This window comes from Zootoca vivipara, chromosome 16, assembly GCF_963506605.1.
Source record: "Zootoca vivipara chromosome 16, rZooViv1.1, whole genome shotgun sequence".
In the NCBI taxonomy this organism is placed as follows: domain Eukaryota; kingdom Metazoa; phylum Chordata; class Lepidosauria; order Squamata; family Lacertidae; genus Zootoca; species Zootoca vivipara.
In genome coordinates this window covers 141646-165507 of record NC_083291.1, presented here as the reverse complement: position 1 = coordinate 165507, position 23862 = coordinate 141646, and the positions used below count along the sequence as shown (strand labels likewise).

At 42.8% G+C, this 23862-nt stretch overlaps 1 protein-coding gene across 6 annotated transcripts in view; it reads right to left on the bottom strand.

Annotated features, from left to right (window-relative positions):
- The window catches only part of GLIS3 (GLIS family zinc finger 3), a 166647-nt gene that overhangs the window by 24236 nt on the left and 118549 nt on the right, over positions 1 to 23862 (bottom strand). For all 6 annotated transcript variants that reach the window (XR_009556889.1, XM_060269160.1, XM_060269163.1 and 3 more), the window contains 2 exons: positions 10434 to 10575; positions 3001 to 3169 (listed from right to left, as the gene is read on the bottom strand). Coding sequence is in view for 5 of the 6 variants with exons in the window: in XM_060269160.1 (XP_060125143.1) it covers positions 3001 to 3169; positions 10434 to 10575 (311 nt within the window). In the remaining variant the exon portion in view is untranslated. The remainder of the gene's footprint in view (positions 1 to 3000; positions 3170 to 10433; positions 10576 to 23862) is intronic.

The following is a 23862-nucleotide window of genomic DNA, read 5'->3' as shown; positions in this document are numbered from 1 at the left end:
ACTTCTGTCTTGTCAGGATTCAACCTCAATCTGTTAGCCGCCATCCATCCTCCAACCGCCTCCAAGCACTCACACAGGACCTTCACCGCCTCACTGGTTCTGATTTGAAAGAGAGGTAGAGGTGGGTATCATCCGCATACTGATGGACACCCAGCCCAAACCCCCTGATGATCTCGCCAAAGTATCTCCAAAGGAGCAGAGAGATCACTGTGCTGTGCATTTACAATTTTATTTGGTAGAAGCTGAATTATGGTTTGGATGATTTGGATTTTATTGAATTTGGTTGTTTTAACTGAATTAATTTTCTATCTCAATTTTAATTAATTTGCTTGCTGCTTTAAATTTATCAAATTGTTTTGTTAGTTGTATGACGAATGCTGTATTGTTACGTAGATATGGGCCTATGGCTGTAATAAACTTGAACTCACCTGAGCAGAGAGATCAAGAAGCAAGGTGACTCTTGCCATGTCCATCTCTCTGTCAAGGTCACCCATCGGGGTGATCAAGGGCAACTCAGTCCCATGGCCAGGCCTGAACCTCGATTGGAATAGATCTACATACTTCATGGGATCCAAGAATGCTGACAGCTATGCTGCCACAACCCTCTCCACCATCTCCACTCCCCCCCAAGGGGTTATTGGTCAATAGTTGTTCCAGTCCAACCCTTCCAGGGCTGATTTCTTTATGAGTTGTCGTCAGATAACTGGAGGGAACTGCATTGACACCCCCTGCACTAAACCAGAGACAAGTGTTACACCTTAAAAAATGTCTCCCTTTAACTGGATTTTAGTTGAACCTGCTATCCAGACTTTGCTTTGAGACTAGCCTATTTTAGCTGCTGTGCAAATAACTTCTGCAGGTATCCTAATGCAAACATAGGTCTATCAAGCTTTTTTAAGAAAGCGAACAGCAGCGGAACAGCAACACCACCAACCAAGCCAAGCCACTTCCCTCCATTCTGTGTGGGTCCACCGAACTGGGACTTGCAGGATTATTCCACGAAAGGTAAAATGGGGTAGGGACACATTCTGCCCTGATCATCTGGATAAGCTTTCCAAGATAGGATGGAGCAGGACCTAAAGTATTGCACACCTTATTAGGAAATGTTGCTTGAGGTAGATGGCATACAGTGGTACCTCAGTTTACGAACTTTATCCATTCCGGAAGTCCGTTCTTAAACCGAAACCATTCTTAAACCGAGGTGCGCTTTCCCTAATGAGGCCTCCCACTGCCAGTGCCCTTCCAGCGTTCAGCTTCCGTTCTTAGAGCAAAGTAAAGTTCGCAGACCAGGACACTACTTCCGCTTTTGCAGAGTTCGTAAACTGAATAGTTCATAAACAGGGCTGTTTTGATTTACCCCCAATAAACTTCCAGTTATGAAGGTCTCTCTCAAACTAAGTATAAAAATATTTGGGAGATAACCAACACCATTTAATAAAATGAGAAATATATTAGGGAGGTTCTTTTTATGCAAATTTGGCATCAGAGAATAATTTCTAATATTTCAATTTCTCTGGAATATAAACATACACTAAACTCTTAAATACAAATAGATTAATAATAATTCTGCTGGTCTGAAAAAAAAACATTCAGTACAGCAAAATATGTTCCCGTTGTCTATGGTTATAAGGGAATAGCGGTTGATTTAAGAGTGATATATCAAACATTCTATTTTAGAAAAAGCAGTTAATTTTTCATTATGTGATACAGGAAATTTCTCATTTAATCTACCTGGAGGAAAGAAAAGGTTGCAACTTATTTCTTTCCAAAATTGTTGCCTTTAATTATATGTCTTGCAGATGAAAAACTGAATCTAGGGAAATGCAGTTCTACCTTGCTCTGATGTCTAGCATTCCAGACATAAGTAAAGATGTGAGATCACAATCTAATCAGCAACAAATAGCTGCTCACAGCATACAGTAATCACTTACAGGTGCCTTTTGAATGCACAGCTATGTAACATTTATTAGCAGATTGCATACATATACGATAAAAACTAGCTGTGTCTTACAAGTGTGGCTTAATGATGACAAAGCAAAAACTTTTACAATGCCATTCTATGCATGGCACCCTGTTCAGCCACAAGGCAGATTTAAACCCATTGAAATCCGTTCGAGTGTGCTAAACTCAGAACTAATGCAGGGGGGAAGGGCAAGGATTTATTCCATGCTATTTAGGGCCTCAATATATTGGGATTGAAAGTTTGGAGAGTGAATAAGCCAGCAGGCTTTGGAATCAGAATGTCTTCCATTCTGAAATCTGTCTGATACGCTCCATCCTTGGATCATGTAAAATATGAAATGAATGAATGAATGAATCACAGGACTCCCAGCTCTGTCCTCCAGTAGAGGGTGGCAGTCCAGGTGGGTTCAGGAGGAAAGGTGGGAAGCTGCCATTAATGCCACCACCACCAGCATCCAATACCTGAGGTAGTTGTCACACACCATCTAATAGTAGCGCTGCCCCTGCCATAGCTGCCAAGTTATCCCTTATTTTAAGGGATTTTCCCTTATGCTGAATAGGCTTCCTCATGAGAAAAGGGAAAACTTGGCAGCTATGGCCCCTGCCCAAGACCTTATTAATCTCAGGGGTTTGGCAGGTTCCAAATTTGATGGTGCGATGGATGGTGATATTCATTTAAGCAAATATGAGTATAAATATGCTATGGGACAATTGGAGTCATCATAAACCAGCCATATAGCAGATTGGAAGTAGATGTGACCAAGAATGATTATATGTCAATTAGTTTAAGGAATGTCCTTATTTTAAAGAGTAATCTCTTATTTGCAAATATCAGAGCTGTACAGAACACATCAGATGTCTTTACTTGCATGCCCTGCACTTCTGTAGAAATGTAAGGAATTTCAGTGGTTTCAGACACTATGGCTCAGATTTTTCATTGTTTTGGACATCCTGAGCCAGTAACCCAAAGACGACTCCCTTTGGTCTGATTAAATGAGACAGAACAGAAAAAATACCCCCCCCCATTCCTGGCCTTACCTCTCTGTTTCTGAGTCCCCTGTTGTGAGAGGCGGCACCTGGGCTGGTGGGTTGTGGGAGCTGCCGTGCACATTGTGCCCTGGAGAAGCGTGGCTCACCGAGTGCGATGGGGGCAAGGAACCCGTAGCAGCTCCACTTTGACTGGCGTGGGTGTTGGAGAACAGGGCCGCTGCAAGGAGGGCAAAAACATTCCATATTAGGACAGGCACGCATCTTCAGATTCCTCAAGTGAGGATCTTACTTCAGTCTTCGGCTGCGAAGAGGAGGCTTCGCTTTCACTACACCAGGAGTTTTAAACATGAGTGTGGCTTGGGGGTTAGAGCGTCAGGCTATGACCTAGGAGACCAGAGTTCAAATCCCCACTCAGCCATGAAGCTTGCTAGCTGACCTTGGGCCACCCAATTACTCTCGGCCCAACAACTGCCTCACAGGTTTGTTGTGGGGATAAAATGGGGAGCTAAAAGGTAAAAAGGTAAAGGACCTCTGGACGGTTAAGTCCAGGCAACTTTGACTATGGGGCGTGGTGCTCATTTCTACTTTCAGACCAAGGGAGCCAGCGATTGTCCACAGACAGCTTTCGGGCCGTTTGGCCAGCAGGACTAAACCGCTTCTGGAGCAACGGCATCACCCTGACACAAACCAGAGCACATGGAAACGCCGTTTACCTTCCTGCCGCAGCAGTACCTATTTATTTACTTACACTGGTGTGCTTTCAAACTGCTAGGTTGGCAGGAGCTGGGACAGAGCAGTGGTAGTTCACCCCGTCATGGGGATTCGAACCGCCAACCTTCTGATCAGCAAGCCCAAGAGGCTTGGTGGTTTAGACCCCAGCACCACCTGCATCCCACTAAAAATGGGGAGGAGAACTATGTAAGCCACCTTGAGCTCCTTGAAGAAAAAATGGGATACAAATGTAAATAATCACAACAGCAATGAGAATAGCAGCAGCAACAATAATAATAATATTCTCTCCTTCTTGGCAAGTAAGCAGTATTATCAGAATTAAAGGACACATCTATCCAGGCCAAAGCAATGGCCCATGTCCTCCCCGCTATGAAGTCTTTTTGGAGGAGCAGACTGAAGTCTTGTGGATTAAAATGAGAGAGGAATTTAAAACCACCTTTGTCAGAAGTGGACTGGACTTATACAGGGGTCCAGGGATTCTCAAGTACTTATTTTCAGTAATCCTTAAAGACAGCTTTTATATAATCTTACGCAGGTGATATAATACACTAAAAAGGATTAAAAGTAGATATATCAGCATTTGAGATAATTGCTGCTGCTGTCATCTGTGGGACACAGGCTAGATTGTGTTAGGATAATTACTGGAAATTGATATTAGAAAGTATTTGTGGGATAATAAGCTGTCCATAGCCTTTATCACTAACACTCTGCTTATTGGCATTGTTAAAAGAGCAAGGCATGTTTATCTGGTGGAAAATCAAATTAACAACTGCTACAATATGTATAGTAAAACTGGATGTCTGTAGTCACGCCTTCAGAAAAGGATAATAGGGAACAACATTTATGAGCAAACCAACAGCATTAAAATGAGTGTGAGAAACTGGCTGCCCCTTTGTAAAGATGTGTGGATATTTTATGTCTTGGAATGTGACCCTAAAGGGTGAGCAGCAATGAGGTGCATTCTCTCTTTGCTAGTTCTGTAATGGACAGTGTATTTCATTGTGGTTTTAATAATAAAATATGAAACCATGACCATAAAGATCCAATAAGCATTCTCTGTAGAGATGATATTGCTAAGTTCACTAGGGGGGAGAGCTTTCGCCAAGCGTGGGGGGCTCTCCAGATGTCCTGAACTCCCCCCAGCCCCAGCCAGCACTGCCACCCAAAGCCATCTGCAGGGCCTTGCCTGCCAAAGGTGGATGTAACGGAATTAAGCTACAATTCCTACAGCTGATGAACTGAGTATCTGCAGAGCCCTGCCGGATCAGGCGAGGGGTTGTTCTTGCCCAAAATTCTGCTTTCATCAGCAGCCAGATGTTTCTGGAAAGGCCACGACTAGGCATGAAAAAAATCAGTTCTCCACCAATGCTGAACTGGACAAGCATATTGACAAGGCAGCCACAGCAATGGCTCACCTCTCCAAGGATGTGCTCGATGAGATGCTGGCTTCAGGCATCATGCCTGTTGGCAGACCAACTCTGTGTTACAAAGATGTCTCTAACCAAGACATGAAGGTTGGCAACAGGCAACCTCTGTGCCTGCAGACAGGCATTCAAGTTATGCATTCATAGCAGTGACCAGAGGAGAAATAACGGCTGGGAGGAGCACAGAGAGAAGAAATGTCTTGGGACGTCTGCAGCAGCACAACCAGACACTTTCATCTGCCCCAGCTGCAACTAAACATGTCTCTACAGCCACAGCAGACACCGCAACCTTCCAACAGTTTGACTTCACCCCCAAAGGCACACTCCTCCATTGTCTCCCGAGACGGACGGACACCAGAGACCAGACCTGCACACAGAATTCCAGAACTGATAGAGCCATCCATCGTGGGGAATCCCTAGAGTACCAAGGGCAACTACATAAATGGTTACTGCAGAACTTAATTGTTTGCAAGGTTTATACGCATTTTACATATTATGGTGCTGGAGGAGACTCTTGAGAGTCCCATGGACTGCAAGAAGATCAAACCTATCCATTCTGAAGGAAATCAGCCCTGAGTGCTCACTGGAAGTACAGATCCTGAAGCTGAGGCTCCAATACTTTGGCCAGCTCATGAGAAGAGAAGAATCCTTGGAAAAGACCCTGATGTTGGGAAAGATGGAGGGCACTGGGAGAAGGGGACGTCAGAGGACAAGATGGTTGGACAGTGTTCTCGAAGCTACGAACATGAGTTTGACCAAACTGCGGGAGGCAGTGCAAGACAGGAGTGCCTGGCATGCTCTGGTCCATGGGGTCACGAAGAGTCGGACACGACTAAACGACTAAACAACAACAATTTTATTAATACATTAATGGCCTGTTTTATTCCATTTAATTGCTCCCATCTCTTCATTCTCATCCCAACAGCTCCTTTCCTGCACCTTCAGAAAATTTGAGGCCTATAGTGTTGTAATCTCTTCAAAAGAGAAACTAGCCATTTGGAAAGATAATAGCTCTCTGCTGTTTTCATCTTATCCTTATCCTTATCCTTCATCTTATCCTGTTTTTCATCTTACCAATGATGTTTATGCTGCAGCATTTAAATCAACAAAATACTTCTGCATTGAAGCTAAAATTATATATATATATATATAATATTTGTATTTAAATGGCAGTAACTGTGGCAGGAAGAATGATACTGTCTTTGTTCAGTTCCTCATCATAAAGAGGCAACACACACAATGCTGTTCACCTGAAACATGGCTACTCACATGCATTGTCTATATGAAGTTTCATATTTATACTTTCCAAAAGCTTTTAAGAAGAAATCATGTAGAGGTGACGGACGACGTCACCTTGCACACAATTAAGAAATGAGAGTTTGCATTCTGAAACTGCTTCCAAATCAAAGCTATTTTTTTTAAAAAAAAAGTTTCTTCCAATCTTAGCACAGAAAGTACTCTGTAATTTAAAGAACATTTCTGAAATGGAGAATTGCCACCTTTCCTCCTGCAAACTACCAATAATGTCGTAATTTATTTCCATGGGTATATTATTCTTAAATTAGTTCTCTGTCAATCTTTTTCACATGAAAAAGAGACCTCATCTACCTCCTTTTAGAATAATCAAAAAAGTGCAAAAGTGTTGCCGCTTCCCCACTTAAATGTCTAAGCAGCCATAAAATGGGGCTTTCATAGGCCAAAAAATCCTGCTCTATCTGGGAGCCTTCCAGTTGTGCTTAAACAAATCAGGGTCAAAGTAAGGGGTCAGTTTGGGGGTTTTCAACTCAGAGCCGTGCTATGCATGATTACATTATACTGCATTACCTGCACAATTGTGTGTGTAGCTTTTTAAATAATAGATGCACAGAGCTCCTCCGATGTGGGCTGGGATCTTGGCGAGGGTGAAGAAGGTGGACCCTTTCCTTCCATTCTGAAGTACCAGTGAAAATCCCCCCACCAGGTGCCATTTGCCCTGGAAGGGAAGATGCTATGGGGACCATAATGACAATTGTCATTGCAATCTATTAAGATGGACTTTCCTTCCAAGAACAAGTGTTTCTATTCAACAACAGTGCATGAGGGCAGCTGAGCAAGTGTCTGCCAGAGCGGGGAGAGGGTAGGGTTGTTTTATTATTATTGTGCTATGCAATAATACACCACTCTTGGATCTGCCAATAAAGGGCGGTATATTAAGTGAATAAAATAAATAAATAAATAAATAAATGTATAAAAATCTGAGGATAAATATATTTATGCTGTTGTTTGATTAATCTATTTATCATGGATGAAGTTGACTAATCAACTCAAATATTTAACTATGACATGCAAATATAATTTGAATATCCTTTTAGTAAAAAACAGAAAAAGAAGACATTGTTGGTTACCTGGCCAAGTAACTCAGCAGTTAGGATTAATAATATATAAAAGTAGTATTTGTTCTTATATAGTTCACTAGCAGGACAAAAATATCCAAAGTTCCAATTTCCAGATTCACCCAGGAATACAGCTGTTCTATTCAAATCTATAGAACTGTTTAGGATCTTGTGGGCTATGAGTTTTAAATTGCATTGGCATAAATGACTATCAATATTTCCTTTTTACATAAGACAAGAACTCAGAAGGCAAACTACAATCTTCTGAACCAGATAAGAGCCGGCAATCTTTTGAATGGCAGCAATCTAATGTAATGACCTTCAGTTTTAGCAAGACAGATTTTAATCCAGACCCCACAATTTATTGCTTTGGGGATTCTGCTGGCTCTTAATCACAAAAGCAATAAGAGTTTCCAATATGTTCATCTGCCTCAGTTAATCAATTGTTCCAGCTGCCAATCACTAGAAATATCTGAAGGCAAACCTAAAGGATATCAGCCAGCCAAGGAAACAGCTGTGACCTCTTGGGACCAGGAAGGAGCTCCATCGTGAACTTCACCCTTTCCTCTGGCATCTCGGACATGTTCTATATTGTTTCACAGCAGGTTCACCATTATTGCTATGCATGCTAGCAGCATGTAGGAATTTGATTGGTGCTTTCCCCTCTCTTGTAGTTAGTTTTCAAAGTGATTGTGAGAGTCACAGCAGAGGCTATTCATGGGGATTAGAAAGAGCTGGCTAAGTAAAGCAGAGAGGGGTCCAATGAATCTTCAGCCAATGCATAATAACATTTTTCATGCGTCAGCTTCCTCACTATTATCAAGTTGTCCTGGGTGCATTGCATATCCCTCATTTGATTGTAGCCAATTTAGTCTGGCGCCAACAGGAGGGAAAGAAAACAAATGGTGTATGTATCAGTGAACCCAACATTTGATACTGAATTGCTCTTTGCCACCAGTTGCAATGACGGACAGGGTGTGCTTACTTTTAATAATTGCATATAAGGGGTAATTTAACCAAGTGCAGTTTTTCTCATTTTCATTATTCATTATTCATTAGCAGCGGCTCCTATTGTTATTGCCAAAGGATGGAAAGAAAAAGAAGCTCCAAGAATTATAGATTGGCAAAATAAACTTCAAGAGTTTGCTGAAATGGCACAGTTAACAAACAGTTTGAGAGGAAAGGTTAAAGAAGAATTTCTAAAAAAAAATGGGACAGGTACAAGAAATATGTTAGAAAATATACTGAGAACAAAATTTCTATGATAGCGTTTGAGTAAAAAAGGGGAAAAATCTGTTTGGATTTGCAGAAATCAGTTTCCTTAAGAAATGGGAGTGTCAAACGATATGTAAAAACAGAGATAGCATGGATTGAATATACACTCTGCGACAAAAAGAGGAGAGTATGCTGATGGAGATAACAGGAAGTCCAAAGATAAAATTTACTTTTTTTTCTTTCTTTTTTTCTCCTTTCCCTTTTTTTCTCTGGGAAAGGAGGATTAGAAATACGATACGAAAAATTGTAACAAACAAACATAAATGTATATGTGTATGTATATGTATACAAGCATGAAGAACAATGTTCAGGTTTGGTGATGGGAAAAAATAAATAAATATCATTTTTTTAAAAAAGGGGGTAATTTAAGCAAGTGCAGTTTTTCTCAACCCTGTATAGTAATCTGCAGTGACCCAAATTACCTCCTCCATAGTCATTAAATATAAAGTAAAGGCAGTAAAAGGTAAAGGGACCCCTGACCATTAGGTCCAGTCGTGACCGACTCTGGGGTTGTGGCGCTCATCTCGCGTTATTGGCCGAGGGAGCCAGCGTATAGCTTCCAGGTCATGTGGCCAGCATGACAAAGCTGCTTCTGGCGAACCAGAGCAGCACACGGAAACGCCGTTTACCTTCCCGCTGTAGTGGTTCCTATTTATCTACTTGCACTTTGACGTGCTTTCGAACTGCTAGGTTGGCAGGAGCTGGGACTGAACAACGGGAGCTCACCCCGTCACAGGGATTCGAACCGCCGACCTTCTGATCGGCAAGCCCTAGGCTCAGTGGTTTAACCACAGCGCCACCTGGGTCCCAAAGTAAAGGCAGATTGCCATATTCCTTTGGAAGAAGGGCCATGAATCAGGGATAGAGCACATGCCCTGCCCATTGGAAGTCCCAGATTCAATCCCTGGCATTTCCATGTAGGGCGAGGGTGGGAAAACCCTGTCAGTCGATGCCAATTAGTGCAGATAATAATGAGCCAGATAGATTAATGGCCTGGCTCAATATAAGGCAGCTTTCTAGGATTATCCTGAGAAGAACTCATGTCTCAGTCTAGTTTTTTTCATTTACCTTCTCTCATTTGTTATATCTCCCATCCTTATGGAAGTCTGTACATTCCTTTCCTAGGGACACTCCTTCGATGCCTGCCACATTCCTAATAAAATCACTGTTCTAAAACCACAGAAGGGAGGTGAATCCCTTTTCTTTCCTCCTCCAACAAACCTTAAAGGCATGTCTGTCAAGCATATATCCGCTCAGGAGGGGCTTCTATATCTGTAATTCCATCCATGTCTCTCAAAAAGAGAAAAACTTACAGCCTTAAAAATGTTTTCCCATAAGAGTGAAAGGGGTGCATGAAGCTTCATTTTTGGCTTTGAGGCCTGGATTAAACTGAATTAAGATGTTTCCCAAGGTGATACTGTAAACTCCCTTTGGTTCTTGTGGAAATTGCACTTAATTTTCTCCCTGCAAATTTAACACGGCTTTACAGTACTTTCCTTTTTCGAGATCATACTTGTATCCTTCATGAAACTTTAATACTGACTCCAGATTAAAATTGTTTTGCTTTTATTGTCAATTCATTTTTATTGTCCAATCCTTTGCTTTTATGGGCAACAAAATTATTTCCTGGAATCCTACCCTGTACATAACGTTTCTTTCACTTCCTCCTATACCATACCTGTGTAAATGTCATGCCCAGGTCCTGGAGATTGTCTGACGGTGCTTTCTGAAGTGCCCTGGGGAGATGCAGGAGGTTGGAGAGGCTGGATCATGAGACAGTCATTGAGAGTGTCCTGGTCAAGCTCTATACTTGAACGCAACTGAAATACAAGTGCAGAAAAGAGGAAAACCATGTGTTACAGAGAAACAACAAACACCATAATAACGAAACATAATAATATCATTATGTTTCAGTGATAACAAAATGAAATCAGAAGATTGCATTGCATTCCCTCCCATGTTTTAAAGACCAGGAGCGAGCAGGTGTATCTATACAAATGCATTTGCTGAGAAGGCATTTGCTGAGCAGTTTTCTGCTGCTCCCGAGAAGCGGACACGAAGCAATGGATTCAAACTTCAAGAAAGAAGATTCCACCTAAACATTAGGAAGAACTTCCTGACAGTAAGAGCTGTTCGGCAGTGGAATTTGCTACCAAGGAGTGTGGTGGAGTCTCCTTCTTTGGAGGTCTTTAAGCAGAGGCTTGACAGGCATATGTCAAGAATGCTTTGATGGTGTTTCCTGCTTGGCAGGGGGTTGGACTGGATGGCCCTTGTGGTCTCTTCCAACTCTATGATTCTATGATTCTATGATTCAGTAAGAGCTGTTCGGCAGTGGAATTTGCTACCAAGGAGTGTGGTGGAGTCTCCTTCTTTGGAGGTCTTTAAGCAGAGGCTTGACAGGCATATGTCAAGAATGCTTTGATGGTGTTTCCTGCTTGGCAGGGGGTTGGACTGGATGACCCTTGTGGTCTTTTCCAAATCTATGATTCTATGAATGGTGAAAACTGCACATTGACGCTTAAGGCAGAATGACCTTGCAGTCTATCCAACTGGCTACGAACACAATTGTCAATTATATAAACAGGCATAACCGGCTGCTGTAACAAGTCATTCAAGAATTTATAGGGACAAGCACGTGTTGTAAAGTATCAAAAAGGACTTAGTCCAACATACAGTAAATGCAATGTCCACAGTCATAAGTCGGAGTTCATATATCATAGTTCATAGAGGGTATCCATATGGAGTATCTACAATGGGTATCTACAATGCATCATCTGTAGTCAGACCTTTATATGTACAGTGGTACCTCGGTTTATGAACACAATTGGTTCCAGAAGTCTGTTCATAAACTGAAGCGTTCATAAACTGAAGCAAACTTTCCCATTGAAAGTAATGGAAAGTGGATTAATCTGTTCCAGATGGTCTGTGGAGTACTTAAAGTGAAGCGTTTATAAACTGAAGCGAACTTTCCCATTGAAAGTAATGGAAAGTGGATTAATCCGGTCCAGACGGGTCCGTGGAGTACTCAACCTGAAGCGTACTTAACCTGAAGCATGGGTGTAATTGGTTCCGGAAGTCTGTTCATAAACTGAAGCGAACTTTCCCATTGAAAGTAATGGAAAGTGAATTAATCCGTTCCGGATGGGTCCACTGCATTCGTAAACCGAAAATTCGTAACCAAGGTGTTCATAAACCGAGGTTCCACTGTACTTGACCTTTTTCTGATAATAGGAGCATTATTTGGTGTTACACCTGGAGATTTTAGTTTATACTCCGTCCTTGAAAGCTACAAGCTTACTGAAGAAGCCAACTGTGGCGAAACAAGGTATATAACCTACGAACCTTGTCTTCACCTGTGGATATTCCTATGCCACGCCCAACCTTCATTCGGACGCATTGTTGCCACCTACCTAGACGTTGGTAAACACCTTATTTTGTGGAACTCAAGTATTTACATCTATTTTGATTTCTCTCCATATGGATACCCTCTATGAACTATGATATATGAACTCTGACTTATGACTGTGGACATTGCATTTATGTTGGACTTATGAATTCTTGAATGACTCGTTACAGCAGCCGTTTACACCTGTTTATATAATTGTCTATCCAACTGGAACAAATTGTCAGAGTATCCCGGTAAAGGGGTCTGGGGGAAAGTTTTGTCTAAAGGCCAAGATGGTGGCTGATGGACCACAGAACTCCCCAAAAGAGCATCCCAGGGAGTTCTCCCTACTTGATCTGCATCCTAAGTGGGAGCCTTTAACCCGGAATTGGCTCTGGTGAAGAAATCAACCAGAAATTGGGTTGGTTGAGTCCGTATGCATCCCCAATGCCAAAGCCTTCCGACATCTGTAATCAATAAAGTTGTGGCTATGTCCTGTCTTGATAGCTGCTCTCACACCCTGGTCCCCATTTTGCTAAGAAGCAAAACCAGAAATAGGTATGATGAGTTCTTGTATCTTTTCTCGTTTCTGCCTCATGCGTCTCCCATCTCCAGGACCCAGATGTTTCTCATGCTGTAACCATGAACTCCACTCTGCATTGGTTAACAGCTATTACTGCTATTATCCATGTATATTTCTAAGGTCAAAGGCATCTACATTTCCCCCATCCAGATTCTTAGAATAAGTAGTGAAAGTGGCACTAATTGCCATGAAACATTGTTCAAAAACAATTAACCTTCCCAAGAAAGATTTCAAGGCTACATTATTTATCCTGTGTTTATATTTATCTTTAGAAAGGTTCCTGTACAGCTCAGCTTGCCAGCAATGTATCTATTACTACTACTACTACTACTACTACTACTACTATGGTACTACTACTGTATGGAGCTGATCTCTCTCCTTTATAGGCATCCCAACTATGTGTAATTGGATTCAGAATATGGGGGAAAGGAGGGATAATAAAGAGTAAAGCAAAGTGGGGTTTGAGTTTTTGCATTTTTTTAGGAACCTGAATGGAATCTTTGAAATGCTGGTTGGGAATACACACACAAAATAGGTTTCTCAAGTCACATGCAGGCTGTGAAAAAGACAGATGTGGTTCCCTAAGTGCATGTATTTTAAGGACAAATGGGGAAAAGTACATGGGCATATACTGCCTTTTTTGTGGCTCATGTATTTTGAACCTGAGTGTACACATAGTGCTTGATTACAAAAAGTGAAGTGAGAATTGCCCAAATGGAACAGAAAGGGATCACACACAGTATTGTTCAACTAAAAATGTTACATGAAAATGTGAATAGCGGTAATAAACATAACAAACATCCAGCGATCCACCCTATCACATTGTTTGCAAAATAAATGACACGTTTGTGGTGCTGAGGGTAGGAAAAGTTGCTTGGAATGAGAAATGCAGGGGGAAATAACCCCTCTACCCTATAACTTGAAGTGAAGTCAAATGGGCCTTAGAAAGCATTGCTAATAACAAGGCCAGTGGAAGTGATGATATTCCAGCTGAACTATTTAAAATTTTAAAAGATGATGCTGTTAAGGTGCTACACCCAATATGCCAGCAAGTTTGGAAAACTCAGCAATGGCCAGAGGATTGGAGAAGATCAGTCTACATCCCAATTCCAAAGAAGGGCAGTGCCAAAGAATGCTCCAACTACCGCACAATTGCGCTCATTTCACACGCTAGCAAGGTTATGCTTAAAATTCTACAAGGCAGGCTTAGGCAGTATGTGGACCGAGAACTCCCAGAAGTGCAAGCTGGATTTCGAAAGGGCAGAGGAACCAGAGACCAAATAGCAAACATGCGCTGGATTATGGAGAAAGCTAGAGAGTTCCAGAAAAACGTCTACTTCTGTTTCATTGACTATGCAAAAGCCTTTGACTGTGTCGACCACAGCAAACTATGGCAAGTTCTTAAAGAAATGGGAGTGCCTGATCACCTCATCTGTCTCCTGAGAAATCTCTATGTGGGACAAGAAGCTACAGTTAGAACTGGATATGGAACAACTGATTGGTTCAAAATTGGGAAAGGAGTACGACAAGGTTGTATATTGTCTCCCTGCTTATTTAACTTATATGCAGAATTCATCATGCGAAAGGCTGGACTAGATGAATCCCAAGCCGGAATTAAGATTGCCGGAAGAAATATCAACAACCTCAGATATGCAGATGACACAACCTTGATGGCAGAAAGCGAGGAGGAATTAAAGAACCTTTTAATGAGGGTGAAAGCGGAGAGCGCAAAATATGGTCTGAAGCTCAACATCAAAAAAACCAAGATCATGGCCACTGGTCCCATCACCTCCTGGCAAATAGAAGGGGAAGAAATGGAGGCAGTGAGAGATTTTACTTTCTTGGGCTCCTTGATCACTGCAGATGGTGACAGCAGTCACGAAATTAAAAGACGCCTGCTTCTTGGGAGAAAAGCAATGACAAACCTAGACAGCATCTTAAAAAGCAGAGACATCACTTTGCCGACAAAGGTCCGTACAGTTAAAGCTATGGTTTTCCCAGTAGTGATGTATGGAAGTGAGAGCTGGACCATAAAGAAGGCTGATCGTCGAAGAATTGATGCTTTTGAATTATGGTGCTGGAGGAGACTCTTGAGAGTCCCATGGACTGCTAGAAGATCAAACTTATCCATTCTTAAGGAAATCAGCCCTGAGTGCTCCCTGGAAGGACAGATCGTGAAGCTGAGGCTCCAATACTTTGGCCACCTCATGAGAAGAGAAGAATCCTTGGAAAAGACCCTGATGTTGGGAAAGATTGAGGGCACTAGGAGAAGGGGACGACAGAGGACAAGATGGTTGGACAGTGTTCTCGAAGCTACGAACATGAGTTTGACCAAACTGCGGGAGGCAGTGCAAGACAGGAGTGCCTGGCGTGCTATGGTCCATGGGGTCACGAAGAGTCGGACACGACTAAACGACTAAACAACAACAACCCTATAACTTCTCTGCCCCAAATCTCTCCTTCCCTAATCCGGCTTTTATTACACTTGCAACATTTAGTTAGACCTGGAAACTAAACAGTGCCCTGGTTAACTGAACTCTGTCCATGCTCATCCTTGTTTGTTGTGATTTTACAGTTGTAATACTGTCTTTGATTCATGAATATGAAGTCAGATATTCTGTGTTCCTAGATGAAAAATAATCCATCCTACAGATATGCCCTGTGACCAAAATCTAGCCCAATTTGTGCCCATGGAAATATGTTCCACAATGCACTACCTGTTAAGTGATATATTAACCCAGCCATCAATCCTGAAATCTATCGCGAAATAATATTGGGGGGAAACTAGGTATTAAGAGTGCTAGCATAAATCATATGCCCCAGGTTCCCAGTGGTCCTTCAAAGTACGCTTCACGCAGAGTTTATAGAAAAACAAAATACGCAAACAGAAGTTGACTTGGCTAAAATACACCACCAAGAGTTTAAAGATTTTCCCCAACCTAGTGTCAGGAGTAGGGGCAGGAGTCAGGCTCTGGGGCCTGTAGTGCTTTGCAGGACTGGGGCCTGCCTCAGCTTGTGCTGGAGAAGCAGGGAGTGGCCACACAGGTGAAGACCTCAGCTTGTGCTGGAGAGGCAAGGAGTAGTCACCCAGGTGAGGCCACTTGAGATCTCACTGCACCTGGTGGCAGGAGCTGGGAGGGATAAAAGCCCAGCATTTCCCTTCAGCTCTTTGCCACAGCAACGCTATCCTTGCCTGGTTGCATCTGGCTTCCTGTTCCTTGGACCTTCGCCTTGCTTCTTGTTCCTTGATCCTTCGCCTTGCTCCTGGGACCCTTGCTCTGCCTTTGCCTTGCTCCTCGACCCTTGGACCTTCGCCTTGCTTCTTGTTCCTTGGACCTTCGCCTTGCTTCTTGTTCCTTGATCCTTCGCCGTGCTCCTTGCTCCTTGGACCCTTGCTTTGCCTTTGCCTTGCTCCTCGACCCTTGGACCTTCGCCTTGCTTCTTGTTCCTTGATCCTTCGCCGTGCTCCTTGCTCCTTGGACCCTTGCTTTGCCTTTGCCTTGCTCCTCGACCCTTGGACCTTCGCCTTGCTTCTTGTTCCTTGATCCTTCGCCGTGCTCCTTGCTCCTGGGACCCTTGCTTTGCCTTCGCCTTGCTCCTCGACCCTTGGACCTTCGCCTTGCTTCTTGTTCCTTGGACCTTCGCCTTGCTTCTTGTTCCTTGAGCCTTCGCCTTGCTTCTTGCCCCGTGGACCTTCGTCTCTGCCTTGCTCCTTGACCCTGCAACTGCCTGCTGCTGGACCCTCAGCCCTGCACCTGTTCCTGCTTCTTCACCACCATCTTGCCTCTGGTCCTGACGCCCGCCGACCGGACCGTGACACCTAGTATGAAACCCCTGACTAGCAGTATACCTGTTTAAAGTATACAGAAGGAAAACAAAAGGTTGGCTTTCTTTAACAGAAAAACAAACTGACTCGGAAGAGACTTTAAAGATAAATGCTCTCTTTCTCAGCAACTTTACATACCCACATTCCAACCCTTCAAACCTCTCCAAGCCTCCCACACAACTACCACACAAAAGGCTTTCCAACAGAGCCTTATATACATGGAGTAGAGCCCACGCCTGTGAGCAATTAAACAGAAACTACCGGCACCTGTTTTTCTTAAACAGACAGTATTGACATTAGACCGGCTCAAAAGCAACTTTGATTATTCAAGAAACCCAACAAAATCTGCAGCAGTGCTTCCAAGCTACTTGCACTGAATTTAAAGATAAAATAATGGTATGAACCTAAATGTGTCGCTCACTGTATTTAATGGAGTTGCACACATGATCTACTTGCTTTGAAATATACAATACAGTACATTGTTTTCATGCGAGGTATTCAGATCGTCCTTTTAATATGACAAACTTTGAATCTGGAACCTGAGCAGTTCCCAGGAGCAATGTTATTCTTACTTAGGTACAGCAGAAAACAAGGCACCATTTTAAGAAAGATATATACATGCACACGCGTGCTTTTTTCCCTTGACAGTTCTAATGCTTGTAATCTCTTAGAACAAGAGATGGAAACTCAACTCCCATCATTTCCTCATTTCAGGTATGATTGGATAATCACCCAAGATTTAGCAAATCACAGGAACTTAATTGAAAGGGAACAAGGCCCCTAAATCCCTCAATTTGCAGCTGCATTATGTTTGAGTGCAAGAACAGGCATTCAGTTGGTCGGAGGCATGGGATGCTTCCAAAGGAAAGGACTCCCCATCAAAAGACCTTTTTTTTAGCACCTTCCTTATCGCTGTTGTTTATCAGACTCATGTTTTCTTCATGGACACCTTGGTAGTCATCATTGTTCCATGGAAATCAGATGCCACTAAAATATGCTTCTGAATAAGCTCAGCCAGGAGAAAAATAGCTTGATGTATGTACACCCACGCAGATAAGCTTGCTATCAAAACATTTTTGAAAGAATAATGGTGCCTTCGATACCTAGACTCATATTTCCTATGATTGTAGCATTTAGGAATCCATCTGAAGCCTGACATTAAAGACACTTGGGAAGTATTTTGGAGCCAGAAAGACGGGCTGTAAGGGTGCAGGCGATGGCCTTTCCTAGGGCTGCAGCATTAGCTAAAATAGCCTTCTGCAGACCTGGTCCCAAAGTTTGGAATGATAGTCAAAGGAAATCCTGAATGAGAGTAAGCCCTCCAAAGAATCCACAACAGAGATGGGAGAGCCAAACAAGCCCCCCTCTACCCACAGATATATAAGGACATGTTCAAAACACTCGCCCTGAAGCTGAGATCCCACATTAGCTGGAAACAGTATCTTGCTGAAGTTTACCCCACCAATGCACCAAACAGGAAGTTTATCATAAGCATAGAGAGACACTCATCTTCCCATCCAGAATCTGAAAGGTGAGAAACCTCCCCAGCCACTCTCTTTTCCAGTTTTACCAATGATGTACCCACAGTCCTTTTTGACCCAGTCTTAATTTGATCCTACAAGAGCATGCTCAACTGTTTCAATTTTTGTAGACACATTGACTGCACAGCTTTTAAAATGTCCCAATAGCCCCAAACCACTTTGGAGGCCCCTGATTCTGTTTGAGGTGACTCACAGGGATCCCAGTTTCAGACCCCCCAAGTGTCCCTATTTTCCAGGGACATCCCTGATTTAGAGAAGCCATCCCAGTTTCTGATTTGATCCCTGAACGCCCCATTTTTCCTTAGGATGTGCCTGTTTTCATCAGAGAAATGTTGGAGGGTATGGGGTTATCCGACCCCCAAGCCATCTGAAGGCAATCCTGTACAGGAAAGTTTGTTTAATGTTTTATTATGTTTTTATATATGTTGGAAGCTGCCCAGAGTGGCTGGGGCAACACAATAAGATGTGTGGGGTATAAACAGTAAAATAATAATAATAATAATAATTTATTATTTATACCCCACCCATCTGGCTTATAATTATAGAATAGGACATCCCTATTTTCATTGGCTTGATGGCAGAAAGTGAGGAGGAATTACAGAACCTTTTAATGAGGGTGAAAGAGGAGAGCGCAAAATATGGTCTGAAGCTCAACATCAAAAAAACCAAGATCATGGCCACTGGTCCTGTCACCTCCTGGCAAATAGAAGGGGAAGAAATGGAGGCAGTGAGAGATTTTACTTTCTTGGGTTCCATGATCACTGCAGATGGTGACAGCAGTCATGAAATTAAAAGATGCCTGCTTCTCGGGAGAAAAGCAATGCAAACCTAGACAGCATCTTAAAAAGCAGAGATATCACCTTGCCGACAAAGGTCCGTATAGTTAAAGCTATGGTTTTCCCAGTAGTGATGTATGGAAGTGAGAGCTGGACCATAAAGAAGGCTGATTGCCGAAGAATTGATGCTTTTGAATTATGGTGCTGGAGGAGACTCTTGAGAGTCCCATGGATTGCAAGAAGATTCAAACTTATCCATTCTGAAGGAAATCAGCCCTGAGTGCTCACTGGAAGGACAGATCCTGAAGCTGAGGCTCCAATACTTTGGCCACCTCATGAGAAGAGAAGACTCCCTGGAAAAAACTCTGATGTTGGGAAAGATTGAGGGCACAAAGAGAAGGGGACAGCATAGGATGGGATGGTTGGACAGTGTTCTCGAAGCTACAAACATGAGTTTGACCAAACTGTGGGAGGCAGTGGAAGACAGGAGTGCCTGGCGTGCTCTGGTCCATGGGGTCACAAAGAGTCGGACATGACTAAGCAACAACAAATTTTCATTGGAGAAATGGTGGGTCTGCAATTTGGTTCAGGAAAACCTGGAAACTTTCTGATGCAGCCCAGGTCAGTTCAGGATGAGTTCAGTTCCAATGAACACTTCTAGTCTCCTGCCTTTCCTCCTTGTATTGGGCCCAAAGACTTGATAGTCCTCTATAAACAAAATACTGCAGTACAGAAACATTTTTTAAACAACTACAACAGTATCAAACATAAGGTACGTGGAAAGCTATAAATTAATTTATTGCACATCTTTCCTATAGGTTGGTAGTGACCCTAGAATGCTTAAACCCCACATTGAAGAAACAGAGTGCAAATGCAACAGCTTTTGTGTCACAACAATTAGAAGTAATGATGCAACAAGAGGGACAAAAGGGGACGGGGACAAAAGCCAACCCACCATTCATGTGCAAAGTCTGTTTTGTTGTTTTCAGTCACTGTAGTCAAAAGAATTGTTGATCATAGTCACCAGCGTTTCACAACAAATAGCATAATTAAATTCCTCAAACACTTCTGCCCATCTCTAATCCTTTTGCACCAACATCCCCTTTGAGAAAAATTGCTCTGCTCCAGAGTGTCTGATTTATATTTCATTTGAGAACAGGAAGTAAGGGGATTACAGTTAGGATTAAAACACTTACTCTTTGCAGCATTTTTGTGAGGAATGGCTTCTTAGTTGCCATGGGCACTGCTTAGTGACCCTTAGCCCCCAGATGCAATTCCTCCTCTTACATTAATGAAATATTTCAATTGGATGCCGTAGAAAACAAATGAATGAAGATATATTCAAAATTCAAGTGTGTACAAAGTAATAAAATTACAATTTTCCTGTCCCCTTTATACTCTTTCTTGCAGTGAAATGTGAAATATAATTTTGAAGAAGGGCAACTAGAAACTAAAACTGGCGTTGAAACGCAGCCCTTGGAATATGAAGAGATAGTACCATAGAAAAGAGAAATACTTTGGACTCAGTGCTCAGAAGGTATAAGCCCTGGAGAAACTTTAGTCTAACCTGCTGACATATTGCCTCAAACCTGTACAATGCAGAAATGTAGTTGATTATTTTTATGGTAAATTTCCTTGAGACGATGGTATAGAAGGCGATTCAGGACAACTATGATAATGGCTTGTTCAGTTCTATTTTATTCCACTTATGAGAAATAAGAAAGATGAAAGGGAGTTTTGTTGCTAAATTTATAAAAGTTCATGCAAAGAGCAATGACATTATTTTTAGAAAGAAACACATTTACCAAGACAAATGTAACAAACATCTCTGATGCTTGCTTTTTTTACATGTAGAACCAACAGCTGAAAACTGAAAATGCATGACTACCACCAAAGCATACTAACAACCAAACTGGTGCTTTGCAAGTTGCATTGCTGCCAATCCTACTATTTTGCCTGGGTTCCTGTACCATTTTGGACCTATGTTCAGAAATTCTGGTCCTGATTGCACGGGTCGTACTGCCTATATATATTAGCCCACAAGCACAGCATATACAATTTATACAATTTTTAGTAGAACAATTGGGAAATTGTTGCAGGACAATCTGTTTTCCATTAAGTGTATTAGTAAAGGATTTTACAGGCAACACAAATTTACAACATGTTCTACTCAGAATTGTATACGTAATAAATGTTTAGATGCCCCTTAGTGCAGCATTTCCAGCAAGCAGCTCATACAGAGAATGATCTGAGTTTCTTTATTTTGTGGACCTTTAAAAAATTACCATTTAGAACTGTGGACGTACGAGAGTGCTGTTACAAAAGGAGTATAAATTAATATTTCAACTTGGAACCTTTTTATCCTAAGGGTCTTAATACTGAATTTGATTTGGGATGTTATGTATAAGTTTAATATGTATGTATTCTATTGTTTAGTGGTAACAGAAATGTGACATTGTACCTTTAACCATGTAACCATGTAATGATTGATTCCATTCACCTGCAGTATATGCTTGAAGCAAGTTTGAAGATTAGCTGTGCCTGTGAATATTTCCCTATTTTGTGTGAACTGTTTTGTCTGACTGGGTAGGGTATAGCATGTTATTTGTGCTTTACAATTTCTGTGTATTACATAGCTGCCAAGTCTCCCGTATCCCCCGGGAAACCCCCGTTTTTCCAGCTGTCCCCTGCCGAAAAAACAGTTTTTTTTTGTTTTTTCCCAGTTTATTCTGGCACGGTGGCCATTTTGGAACTGGGCGGAGCATGCTCAGAAGCGACTTTTGATGCTGCTTTGCCCAGTTCCAAAATGGCTGCAGCGTGACTTCTGGTGTGGCAGCCATTTTGGAACAGGGCAGAGCAGCATCAAAAGTAGCTTCTGAGCATGCTCCGCCCAGTTCCAAAATGGCGGCAGCGCTACTTCCGGTCTGCTACTTCCGGTCCATTCCCTTATTTCTCAGGCCGGAACTTGGCAGCTATGGTGTATTAACCGGGCCGTCTCTAGACCTGGGCTGGGTGGCACAAGGAGTCAGGGTGCCTGGCCACCAGGGGCGTGGAAGGGGCGCCGAATGGCTGGTGTCTGAGAGCAGCTGCTGCCGGCGCCCACCCCACCCCCCACGACGGCAGTAGCACGCGGCCATTGAGCTTCCTCCATGAAGCAGAATCAGCGAGGCTCCTGCCTAGAGTGGCACCACACACCTGCTGCCACTCTAGGCAGGAGTCTTGCTGATTCTGCTTCATGGAGGAAGCTCAATGGCCGCGCGCTACTGCCGGAACGGCCGCTGGAAGGAGGCGCCAAGGAGGGGCCGGTCTAGGGTGGGAGGCCAAGCAGCCCCCTCTGCGGGAGGTGGGCTCTGCGCCCAGGCCAGCCCCCTGCAAGGTGGGGTGCGCCGTCCAGGCTCCACCACCCTCCATCTCCGCCCCTCAGCCGCGCGTGGGGGGGGGCGTCGGAGGATTCTTGAACCATGGCGCTGGATACCCTTAAGACGTTACTGTGTATTAATATATATTGTAATCTTAGTATTAGCTGTACAATGCAGCCTTTTGAACTGATGAAGCTTGTGGTGAAACCTGTTGCATATCTAGAGGACAGGTCTTCCTTCATTTTGCCCACCTGTGTTTATCTCATGATGGTGGTGGTTATACAAGACCTACTGAATAACATTTCATCCAGCTCTTTCTTTCATCCACCTGCGTTAACTTCACCAGGGTGGTGGCAATGTAAGACCAACTGAAGTATTTTCTAGCCAGTTCAGTTTTAACAAACTATCTTGAACATTCTTTATTTTTCTATTGGCATCAGGTTGCTGTTCAATGCATGGACTTTACCCACTTGTTGAATGGTTCATTTATTCAGACTTAAAACGTTCACCGAACATATAATTCATTCCATGTTTTTGGCAGAACTTGTATTGATCTGCACACGGCATTGTAACATGTTTTTGTTTGTTTGAATGGTCTTTAGTCTATCTTTAGTCCAGTTATTATCCCTGTAAATTCCCTGTTATATTTATTAGCCAATTTGTGGTGGTTTCTATCTATAAGCAGCCTTGAGTGCTGTCAAGGAAAAAGGCAGGATATAAATAAATATAGCAGCAGCAGCAGCAGCAGCAGCAACAACAACAACAACAACAACACTCTGCTAAGGCTGTAGGCTTATCTTGGAGAGAGCAGCACAGGCCCAATGGCACTCGCAACTCGCTTGTCTAGTCCCTTGCTGCTAGACCATGCCCAAGTACCTGATATCGGAGGTGGTTGCTTTCCTCTGCCCAATGATAATGGAGGAGAGAGATTTGCTAATGGGATTATTGAGCTAAATCTGATCCTATAGTTTGCTTGGCCTGCATTGTATAATTCTGACTGTGTGGCTTAGCCCCCATATTCCTGGGATGCTTTTTCCTTAAAATGCTTTTAGTGCCTCTGTGTCTCTGTGTTAAAGTGTAATGAAAACATTCGACAGCAAGACAGGATGCCCTGCTAGCTATCAAGGCCGGATGCATAGCTGCCAAGTTTTCCCTTTTCTCGCGAGGAAGCCTATTCAGCATAAGGGAAAATCCCTGTAAAAAAGGGATAACTTTGCAGCTATGGCCGGATGGCTGGCCTTGTCGGATGCTACCAGTCTGACGCACAGAACAGGCAAGATAGATAGGAACTCAAGCCCCCACACTCAAGGCTCCTTGAGGCTGGTACTGGGGTAGCATTGTTGAGTCAGCATGTGTTTATGAGAAGGACAGGATACAGGAAGATCCATATATGTATTTGTAACCTAGGACCCTCTTGTGTGCGCACTCTTACAGAGTGGATTCCTGAGGAGGGGGGAAGGAGCCCAAGAAGTGTATAAGAATCTTTGCAAAATTGTCTTTCTTTACTCTTGTCGTGAAAGTGATCACCAAGAGTCTCTCGATATCGAGATTAAACTCTTTCTCTGGATTCAACCCCTCGGTGTCGTTATTGACTGTTTCTGTCCCTGCCTGGGTGCAACTTAAAGAACCATTATTAA